Source organism: Belonocnema kinseyi, chromosome 3 (assembly GCF_010883055.1).
Source record: "Belonocnema kinseyi isolate 2016_QV_RU_SX_M_011 chromosome 3, B_treatae_v1, whole genome shotgun sequence".
NCBI lineage: Eukaryota > Metazoa > Arthropoda > Insecta > Hymenoptera > Cynipidae > Belonocnema > Belonocnema kinseyi.
The window spans coordinates 97,194,201-97,206,264 of record NC_046659.1 but is presented as its reverse complement, the minus strand read 5'-3'; the positions used below and the strand labels follow the sequence as shown (position 1 = coordinate 97,206,264).

General features: G+C 31.2%; 2 protein-coding genes across 3 annotated transcripts in view; both read left to right on the top strand.

Annotated features, from left to right (window-relative positions):
- The window catches only part of LOC117169942, a 32,991-nt gene extending 24,125 nt beyond the window's left edge, over positions 1-8,866 (top strand). The window contains exon 8 of the mRNA XM_033356452.1: positions 8,691-8,866. Within this exon, the coding sequence (XP_033212343.1) occupies positions 8,691-8,866 (176 nt within the window). The remainder of the gene's footprint in view (positions 1-8,690) is intronic.
- Positions 1-11,511, top strand: part of LOC117170362 — a 17,432-nt gene extending 5,921 nt beyond the window's left edge. The window contains exons 1-2 of one of the 2 annotated variants that reach the window (XM_033357110.1): positions 8,831-8,920; positions 10,512-11,511. In XM_033357110.1, the coding sequence (XP_033213001.1) occupies positions 10,535-11,281 (747 nt within the window). In that variant the 5' untranslated portion in view covers positions 8,831-8,920; positions 10,512-10,534 and the 3' untranslated portion in view covers positions 11,282-11,511. Of the gene's footprint in view, positions 1-8,830; positions 8,921-10,511 lie in introns of those variants that run through there. The other variant, XM_033357109.1, reaches the window with a different exon arrangement.
- The last annotated feature ends 553 nt before the right edge of the window (positions 11,512-12,064 follow it).

Genomic DNA, 12,064 nt, shown 5'->3' with positions numbered 1-12,064 from the left:
AACTTATTTACGGATTTTCATTTATATTATACTTGTTTGATGGTGATACCAAAAATGTTATTCGTTTTTACGTATTTCTAACGGCTTAGGAGATCCTTCTAGAAAGTTACAATTTTTATTTTTTGAAGAAAACTTTTTAAGGGTTATACTCGTACAGACCCACCGATTCTGAATTTTTAAATTAAAAATAACTAATTTAATAATTACAAATTTTTCATTCATCAATTTTAATCTCATTTATGAACCAAAAAAGGTTGATAATCTCAGCCAAGGCCAGGCTCGTCTTGAGTCAAGTAAACGTCGCCTTAGCCAAGACAAGGCTTGACTTGAGACAAGTAAACGCCGTTTTACCTGTCGTGACCAGAAACGTAAGACGAAGGCCTATGCCCCGACTGAGTTTTGAGACGCAGACAGACATCAATGTCTTGGAGACGAACTCATGACATAAACAAATTGAACTCAAGTCGAAGCATTTTTACTCGGGGAGGTATGCCTGGGCAGGACACCTTGTATACTAATTGGCCCGAGTGGAGAGTTTACATAATAACTTCGTAAATTTCTTCGCCTGGGTTGCATTCTGTAGAAAGTTTAATCAGCGACCAGTCACGCAGCAGTATTGCAGAATGAATTTGTTATTTAAATAAACACGGGAATTCTATTTTAATCTAAAAATATATACCCCTTTCTTTATACATCCTCGTAAAAATCCCTTTTTCGCACTTTTCTTATATAATTAATGGTTTAACGATATTAATAATAATAATACTAATAATAACAATCATAATATATTTACTGTTGTATGGAAGATACACGAGTTTTTCAACTATCTTGATCTCTGATTACTTTTATCTCAGAAAACATGTACATAGATATATGTTTTATTTACCTACTGTAGTAAAAATTATATTCGCTTGAAATAAGTAAGAGATTCCTGTCCAGTCCATATTTTCGTAGTATTTAAATAAAAAATTTGGATTTATTCATGTTTAAAAAGTGATATTTAATTTAAACAAATATTTTTAGTGACAAAAAATGTGTTATTTTTTTATAAAAGAAGGCAGATTGATTTTAATACATACCATATACTTTTTCTACGTGCCAGACCGATATGGCATGTAGTATATGTTATATTATACTTTTATAATTCCATATAGGCAGATCACTTCTTATCCAAAAACAGATAAACTATCAAAACTATTAGTTGTATTGCGTTGCAATGAAACTCAGTATAAATCCATATTTTAGTGCCGTAAATCCTAACCCAGAGCAAAAACTTTTGTCTTATTATCGAAAGTCCCAATAAAATGACATTAAATAAACAGCAGTGTACACACATGCTCGAGGCATATTTTACGCCACATAATAATAAATATATTTTATAATAAACTGTTGTTTTAATGTATATGCTTAATAGTCTGAAGACTAGTTCAAGATGCACGCAGTTTCCATTGCTAATACGTATTTTAATTTATGTCTAATATATTATCGTGCAAACAAGAAATACAGCATCTGTACACTGAGAAAACTATATCGCAAAAATTACAATACATATCGTAATTATCGCATTATAATTGCGCAAAATCGTCATATCGTACATTGCAAGTTTTTGTATTATATACCGCATAATTGTGCAATCTATAACGTAAGAAATGGGGATTCCCATTCATCAGTTACATTTTGCGCTTTTGCTAAATTGTATTAAGTAAGTTCTAATTCTTTTACAATAATTTGATTCATTTCAGAGGAAATATATCAGTAAGTACATATTTTGTTGTGTTTTATATCGTTGATTCTACATGTTTTACTGAAATTTGCTCACTTCAGGGCGACGCAGTCGACGAGTTCAGAATTATTTTCCTAACCTCAGTGAAAGTTTCGCCGAAATATGTTTAATCATTAACAGTTGCAGGTCTTACCTGCAGCAAATTTTTAATTATCTCTGTGATTGTTTTAAATCTAGAGTCTCGATTTATAGCTCGAACTGACTCATACTCTGCCTTTTTCCCATTGCTGCTAAGGACGCCGTAGCAGACGACAGCAACAAAATTTAACTTCATTTTTGTCTGTGATATTAGTGCATTATAATATCGTACAAAGCTCCGGGACCTGATTGTACGTTATCATATTGCGCTTTCTTGCAATATAGAGGTTTTGCGATATCATTGTGCGATATCTTTTTCTCCTTGTATCTTTAGAGGTATCCAAATATTTCTTTCAAAAATGTAGAACCATAGATACGTTCTTTAGTTCCCTTTATTTAATTTCTCAAAGTTTCAACTCGATATCTTATTTCATCTCGAGCCTGGACGTGAGTTGTTAAAAAAATGAAGGTAAAAATCGGGTAAGTATGACATGACCTTAATGACTACAAAATTAAGAAATTTTGTTTTATTTTTACCCTATTATCTTACTTTATTCACTCAATTTGTGAGTACACAACAACAATGTACACAACAACAATGTATACTAAAATATAAATATCACTTCGGCGCAAATAAATGAACAATAAAAACGTAAGCTAGAGCAAGATAAAGTAATTTGCCAAAGAATTTTAGAATGCCTTCTATTTTAACTTTTGAAACACATTTTATATCATTTTCCATCGACCTAACCTTATAATTTTGACTTGTCAGTGACAACCGATAACAAATTTTCCCTCACCGAAAAATTCTTGCCAATAAAGTAATAAACATATCTTTATTGTATTTTATATCCTCACAATAAATCCCAGGTATATTTTTTATCAGAAGTTTTATAAAAACGCTGCAAACAGTAAAAAACTGCATATAAATTGTTGTGAATGTGGTTGTGACGAATCCGCCTCCCGCGATAAAAATTATCCGACGTCGGATTCACAACTACTTTCTCAACTTTATAGTTTGCAAAGTTTTTATCCGACGCTTTTTTTAGTATTAAGTAATCTAACATAAACCACAAAATGGAATTTGGAAAAAATTACTATGATATTGCTATGATGAGCATATATGGCTTACACTCCGAGAAGAATATTTGTTCTATTCAAATACTTATTCTTTCACTCTACATCAAAGACAGAATTTCTCTGATTCAAACAATGTTCTATTTTGAACAAATAAGTTATGTTTGAATCAATTAAATGTTAGTTTAACCTTCTATGAAGTATAAAATTGGTTTGATTCAAGCAAATACGTTTCTCAGTGCACACGAATTTTGAAAGAAGTAAAAAATTGTTGCTCTGTGAAATTTTGTCGCAACTATGTCACAATTATGTTGAGAAATTTTTTTGTTAAGTTTAAGTTTTATATTGTTATAGAAAGTTATATTTCACAAAATCCCTAATCCCTCATGCCTTATAAAAATGCTCACTTAATTTCATTCAACATTGCTATTCCAAAAACTCTCAAAACTTACAGTATTATAAGTAACGATTATTTTAAATTATATTCATAGAATTTGATTACATTATCTATGTAAACGGTGGCAAGTTGGTCTCTTTATGATATCACTATAGAATAGTTAGAAAGAGACAGTGTAACCATCGATTATTACACAATCGGCTAGCGCTTCACGAAATGTCTATGCCTTTTCATGAAACGTGTGCACTGTGCAGTATGCACATGCTCTTATATATACCTATGTGCACTTGTATAGTTATATCTTATCATACAATTTACGTAATGTTTGCTATATTTGTACTACTTTGAAATGTTTTAGGTGTTGGTAAATACTAAATTAATTTTATGATTACGTCAACTTTTGCGCTTAATTGTGTATCTTAATTTTCTCAACTTTATCGCCAGCTTGTTGGAATTACATTTTTGTCCTTTGAAACAAAAATATGGAAATTAAAAAAATAAAAGGTTTTAAGTGTTATCCAAATTTTATATTTAGAAAAGTAATCCATCACTTAAAAGTGTAAAACAGAGAAAACACCTTAATATTGAGAATAAAAAAAGTTTGAACTTTTTTCCTTGTAGTATACATTTCAAGTACATTACTGCAAGAGCTCTTTTTATTAAAAAACTTCATGCATATATATTTTTTTATCCATTTTATTTTAACCTCGAGTATAACTTAAATTTTTACTATATAATGTCTTCACCTTATTCAAATCAAAAGCAACGTTGTAAAGCGATTTAAAATTGTTTGAAACATGATTTAAAGTGCCTAACATTTTCAAGTTTTGAAATGCATAATTCCAAGTTGTCAGTACAGGAAAGAAAATGTTCCAGTATTTACCTTATCGTTTAATATACTCAAATTAAAATGCATACACACGCAACTACAGTCTTGCACAAGAAAAAAAAGGAACTCGCTTTTGTTAAAAGATAAAAAACGTGGTAAACCTATTTCATAATTTATTTAAATGTTTCTTTAAATATTGAAATTATAAATATATTTTTTTAAACTGCTAATATTCAATACTTATTCAATTCGTATTTTATGCTGAGTATTTTAGGTAGGTAACACAGAATTTTTTACCATATTACTTCTCCTAAAAAAACGGAAAGTCTGCTTTGTACCAAATAGAATTAATTTTAAAAGCCTTGTGTTTAATTATTTTGGGCATTCTTTATTGTAACATATATTCATGTCGTGATCTTTTTTGAAGAACAGAAAATAACCACAAGTTAATTTATTATGTACCTTCTGGCCCATTGAACAAACCCAAACATGGAACCGCAGATATCAGGTTTTGAGCCCAGACTGCACACTTTCCGCCGTAGGTTTAGACTTTAAACTATTTATAACAAAAATAGTATCAATTAAATAATCCAGGGAAATATTCATAATTTTATAAAATTTCATTAAAATGTCATAAAATTTTGGTAAAAAGTAAGAAATGATTTTATTTTTTATTTTTGTCCTCAATTTGCGAAAAGCAATAAATAATTAAATTATTTATAATTACTTGTAATATTGCATATAATATTTCAGGCTTAGAATACAACGAGCCTATGAATTTAAAGCTTATTTTGTGGTTTGCAATTTAAAGATATTTATTGTTCATAATTGTACAGATGATCAATACAGAGTTGTCTTATCTATTGCAAAATTTTAATGTAGATACTTAGTTCTCAGCTGGAACTTTCCTTCTTATTAATTATATGGTTTATCTCTTGTTCAAGTTGTGTTGTTAATTGATCGCAAAATCATTTGATTGTCCTGGATTTAAGGTTAAAAATGTGTACAAAAACTTATAAATTATCAGTTGGTCTTCTTAATTCGTGGTCGCAAGTTAACTCTGACTTATATTCTTGACAATTTCTTTCACTTTTGAGAAGAAGTCGTACATAATATTGTCTCTAGCCTCTAGCAATTTAGCAAAGCTGTCTAGCAAAAAAAAAAGAAAAAGATTCACAAATAATATAAGACCGAGCTATATGCTAGCGACCACTTGTCATTGAATTCGCTCGCTGGTTTTAATGTCTAATAGTATGTTGCATGACAATGGGATGAAACACAGCGATTGCAACGTGTGAAGTTTGCTGCCTGAGCGAAGCGAGGGCTGTATTCACACGGGTTGCGATCGTTGTGTTACATGCCTAGTAATGCATATTATTTTTCATAGCGCCTCTATTGAAACTTCGAGTTTCGATACCTGTAGAGCGGATTGAAACACGGTGTTTGCATCCCTAGGGTTGAAACATTTTGTTTCAACTCTAGGGTACACAGGTAGGTAGGTAGAAAGGTAGGGTCTACTGGTACCTTAACTCGAATTTTCGATAAATTTGCTATGACAAATATTGTTTAATGTTCTGGGTCATTTAAAAATTTATTTCTTATAAATTATGAAACAAAAATTGAAAAATAAAATAAATCATTTGTCACTTTTTAACATGATTTTAATGTAATTTTATAAAAATATCAATTTTTCACTGGATGATTTTTATTAATAATATTTTTTAAATACTACATTCTTCATAAAATTTACGTAAAAATGCATTTATCTTTAAAAAAAAAAAAATTATGCGGACATGAACCTGTGTATTAATCCGGCTTTGAGCATAGTTTGAAACCTAGGATTGACCTGGTTTTTTCTTTCGGTCGCTTGGACCAAGTCCCCAAAAATACAAGCTTTTTCGGGAAGTGTGCTATGTCGAGTAGTCTTTATGACTCTAAAGATAAAATAGGTCTGGAAATTTTTTACATTTTTACCATCTAAAAAAAAAAATATCTAGAAAGCATATATTATGGATTTTATAAATACTATAAAATCTAGACAAGACTTGTAGGATCTTGATTCCAGAAATCTAAATCCAAATCTTAGCTGGATAAAGTCTACGATTTCAATGTTTCGTATAGAAAACCTAAATTTTAGACAAAATATATAATACAATTATATGAAACTGAGGGATTCATCGTGGCTCAGATGGTATAGTGATTGTCCTATGTTCCAACATTGAAGCCTTGGCAGCCACGCTGGCGTGGGTTCGATTCTCAAAGCAGGAAGCGAGGCTGGACATGCTTTCTCAAAGCTTCGCTTCTGTCCCTTGTTATTCTACCCCATAGATATCTGAGATTTCCTACCGTTTATAATTAACCCTACAGTACAGTCGCTAATCACCCTGGCAGTTGATGCGACTATAAACATTCAACTAATGAAAAAAAAATTGTATGAAACGATAAAATAATATGTGAAACTTTAATAAAAACATGTTACAGATTCATATTTTTTCTCTAGAATTTCGTATTTCTCAATGATACGTTTTTATCCCAAAACCGAAGCGCAGTATAAATATAAAAAATTAAAACGCAGTTATGAAACATTGTAAACTTGGTTATCTCAGTGTCAGGGTCGAACTGGTGTAGAACTAAATATCTTTTTACCATTTTTCTAAACAAAATTTTACAAATTTTTAATTCGTTGTTACAAATTTGCAACATTTAACCAATGTTTTACTGCCTTTAAGGCCAGTCGAAAATAGTACCATACCAGCCTAGTTGGTTCTCCTCTAGTTCGTCTTCAGCGTAGATTTTATTATAGTTTAAATTTAGAACATTAGACTTCAAGACTACAGGTGCCTAAAAAATTTTGAACGAAAGAAAATTAATGTAGAAAACCCCCATTTTTTCAACTAGAAAATGGTAAAATTTTACATCGATTTATTTTAATTGTTCAAGGTAAACTTTCCAGTAATCGTGACCTTAGTACCAGTAAACGTGATAAACAAATCTCTTGCTTTTCATTTAATTTGAATGAATTCAATTTCCATTTGCTGCTATAAAATGCTATAAATTTATGGCTTTTATCATCAAATGTTACTTTTAACTTATTTTTTAACAATATATTCAAATTATAACAAAGTTTCATGATTGCTGAGACCGTCAAAATTACTGGGACATTTATCTTAACTTTTAATCAAAATTAAATTTAAACCTCACAAAATTTCAAATTTCAATATTATGCCCCAAACAAAAAGTTAATTTCGCGCAGGTTTCGCGCAGGTTTCGCGCAGTGATGTAAATAAGTCGAATTATTGAACCGACTATAATCCCATTCGATTTTTTTTATGTAAAAAGACCATTTTCGGCAAAAACGTTGGTTATCGATATTTCTGTAATGTAACTCTTCAATTATTATACTCAATGAATTTTGATCAAAAAACTAAATGTCTACTGTTACGGAATTTTCCGCAAGACTAATTTCCAGCTCGTTCAGGGCTTATACTTTACATAAAATTCAGTTTATAAATTAATTTTTTTAGAATTTGTTAAATAAACAAATTATTTTTAACATCCTGCAACGAGTAGAATTGCAGATAATATTTTAAATGACAAAATCAGCTAAAAATTATTTTTTCTAGCAAATAAATATCCGCCTCTTTTTCTAAATGTACTGAAATTTAATTCGGTTACATTTTTTCAATTTTTTTACCGTTTTTCAGGTAGATGTTATTTCAATAATGTGTCAATCTCAAGAATCGATTTATTTATTATTCCCCTTATTTGCCGAGTCAATAAAATTGACCTAGTGTAAACTTTTGGCTCGTTTCGGAAAGTTGAACTAATGACTCGCCCGCTGAGACGGTTCCATTTTTCTTTATTTCATGACAGCTTTTCAGTCGGTGTCGAAAAATTCGGCATTCGAACACGTCAAGATGTCAGTTCTGAGCCGAGACGAATTATTTTTCTTTCTGAAAAGTTCGAAAATTTCGGGTACTCAAAAGATTTTGTACACAAAATGTCGAATTTTGTTATTTTTGTACCAAATTTGTATTCAGACATCCGAAAAATTCTGTCAAATTTTACAAAAATTCGGTCATTTTATCAATTTTTCTAAAACTTGATTGCAATCTTTTATCCACATGAATGTGTTCTTCAGAAGTGTAGTGTACAGGAAACACTGATTTATAAAAGAAAATGAAATTCGTTGAGATAGTTTGGCCATGTCGAGATAATGGAAAAGTCTGTTTAACAAAGCAAGTATATATTTGGGTAAAGTAAATGGTTGGGAGTAAATTCGTTAGTTTGTGTATATTTTGTTTTGTTTCTGCACGTAGTAAGATGCATGAGCACGTGATGAAACTTTCCAGCTGAGGTGATTGCTATAGAGAAATTGTCCAATTATCAAGTTCAGAATGGTGTTTTGATACATGTGCGTTATCTGAACAATAATTGAACAATGATCAGGCGATTGGTCAATTGATCTATCAATTCACTTATAAATTCTGCCCACTATCCTATTAATTTCTGTTGAAACCTTATAGTAGAGTACAACAAGGCTGTGCGGGGGACACTCATTGACAAATCTTGGATTACTGCGCAGGAAATTTTAAGAGAATTCTTGGAGGGTTGGAAATCTCGCAGCAATCTAGCATTCGTGAGAAATCTTGGAAATCTTTGGCTATGTGCATTCCAATATACGATCCTATGCGTGGGATGAACAGCTGACTGAATCCGAAAGCCAACGAGTCTAGCCGAGTCTTTAGAATCCCACGTGAGTTCTAATCGCGAGCAGCATCGAAAATCTCGGAACACCCGGCAATCTCAACGACGTCTTAGAATCCTTTATAAGAATTCAATTCAGATTGCCGCATTCATAGTTTTAAGGTTTCCAGATTTCGTAATGCCCCTCGCAAGATTGATACCGAACGACTTACTCCAAAGGGATATATAGGGTTAATAGTACGTAATAAATAGATTAACCGCAGCAAGAGAATTTGTTATTATTTGGGCAACGAAATTTTATTGTTCATCTAAACAAATTTTTTTGGGGCAATGATAAAATTTGGTAGCATAAATACTAACGAAACGTTTTGTATTGATTCAGGGAAACAGTTTTATCATTCAAAGAGTTGACGAACAGGCTTAATTATGCTAAACTCTTTTATGGAGCGTTCATTAATTAACTGACGTAAGAAACAAATGAAAAAATATATAATTAATGAGTATCGAAAAAAGATGGTAATTTATTTATTCTTTTCTCCCAAACCTAATATCAGTGAAGGCTCCCTTATTCCCGAGCTTATATGTATTGATTTTTAAAGAGTCCCCAGTTGGAAAGCTTTTTGAAACTGAGCAATTTTCTTCCGAGTAACTCAAGTATAGTTGTAATTTTAAATTTAGAATTATTTGAAATTAAATTTAGAATCTTGAACGCTGCAAATTTGAAATTCCGTGAGAGTAAAACAAATATTTTCTGAGAATCTAGGCTAGGGAAACTGGAAAGGGCTACTAGGTTTAACCAAATTCATTGAGGGTAGACCAAATACTAATAGTTTGCGTGTTTGCAAAGAAAAGAAAAATTTGAAACGCAGCTAAAAGGGCCATCACGATATCAGTCGAAATTTCTAATTGGAAAGTGCCGCGGTATAAAATCAAAATTTTGGAAATTCCTTTTATGGGCCTCAACTAATTGTTCAGAGTTTAGACCTTAACTCAGGTCTCTGTAAAAAATTATAGACGAGTTCGATTTAGAAGTGGGTGAAAATTAATTTTTATTTTTTCTTATATATATAAAGTAATCATATCTTTCTGCAGACTATTTCACAATTAAATATATCTAGTTAATAGCTCGAAAGTACTTTTTTTGTACCTACAAAAAAAAATTATGCAACAATTTTGTATGTCAATATTTTCGTTTATGGGGATGCCCCTCACAATTGACAAGAGGTGCTCTGGATAGTGCCAACTTCTCTCAGGGTCTTCCTTTTCATAGTTTGATAGAGCTAAGAAACAGCTCGAAAGAACTTTTTTAATTTAAAAAAATTTTAAACATTAAATTTATACAGTTTTTTGTATTTCGCAAGGGATTAAGCCTACTGAAATATTTATTATTATCCGTTAAAACCTTTGTAACCCATTAGAATCTCTCATAATCCTCTAATGAAGTCTAGTCTGGTATAGATGCGAAGGGCTGTCGAAAACGAAGTTCTTTTAACATTTTTAGAACAATAGGTATTTGGATCCTTACAAATAGGAATTTATGAATGCGAAATTATAATTTTGAATGTCTCAAATTTAAAGGAGAGCGAACGGTTCAAATTAAAATCTTTAAAAATATAACGAATATTATCTTCATTTTTAAGGGTCCATAGAACGTCAGCTGGTAATGATGTCTGCTCTGAAGAAAAGGTCTAGGGCCGGTCTGATGAAAACATCTGCTTTGAAGTCATCATGTACCAATTCTGTAGCTATCTTCTGCCAGGTGCCCACTATGATGCAAACTGGTGGAGGGGACGAAAAAGTTACATTCCAATCTTCGCCAAATTCTTTTCAAAGCTCTCTGGGGTTTAGCCACATGTTTTCTTCTCAGCAAAAAGATGAGGCTCTTTCAGAATTGGATTTTGAAAGAAAGAGCCAAGATGAATTGAACCACTTATCCTCCGAGGTACGAGTAATATCCATGGTGCGTGGGTCGGAGGATGAACATCCCCTTACTGAACGACATTTTTCACTGAAAATAGGACAGCATTTAAAACAATTGAGAAAGAGAATTTCAGGTGAAAATAAAGTTGAAGACAGTTTCAAATATTGCCTTAAACGATTATTATCCATCTGTGATCCTAGTGTTTTCCAAACTTTGGAAGATAGTTATCTAGATAATTTTAAACTCGAAATAGCTATGCTGAAAAATTGGATAGAGTCCAAAGAAGATGAAACCAATTTAACAATAGATGCTACAAATCTTTTAGGGACAAATCGTTGGTACGATAGTGTAACCGCAGAATATTTTGAGAATCTTCCCAATTTGCTGAAGAGAGCTTTTGCGATTTTAACAAAAATTAAAACCGAAAGTGATGTTAACTTCGAAATACCTTGGTTACAATTTTTGCAATGGGAGGAGTACCCTAATTAAGAAAATATTGCGGATGACTTTCTTGATTGCAATGTTCTTGAGGGAATTCAATCAAATTGTAACGATAAGATAGATTGATCTGTAACATATAAATACTTATTTTATGATTACTATATATTGTATAAGCATTCATTGTGAAATTGTTGATTGTTGATTCAAGACGTTTTGAGTGTTCTTCTTCTTGCTGGATACCAGTTTGTTGCAACCGTGGTTGCATTGCTCTTATTGTACGTGTTATTCCACAAAACTGTAATAAATATATGCATTTTCATTCATCTTTTTATTTCCCTAGCGTGTTTGTATATTGACACAGCTCTTAATTATTAAAAAGAATCAAGTTAGAAGTTTTTTTGGTACTCTGCAATAAGTTCTTTACAGACAGTGTAAATAAGAAATTGGTAATCAAATAAAATCCAATATAGTGATTGCAAGAATAGTTCTCTAACTGTTTATAAATAAGGAGTTTAAATCGATTATTTCAAACTAGAATCGATTTTGTGAAAATGAAGGAAGAGATCATTTTATTTTTTGTAATAATTTAGATTGTTAAATAAAAGGACCGAATTTGAGATTAAATTTCAAGTTTTCTTGTACATAAATATGACAAGACTCACACTAATATGCCGTTCAAATATAATAAAAGGTTTTTCATGAAATTACAGCACTGTCTGTATCGCGTCAGCCACAAGATCACAATCTTGAGATCTTAAAGTCTAAAAAGATTAGGGTATTAAACTGCGTATGTGACTATTAAACTGAATTGAAAAACTTGAAATATGGTTG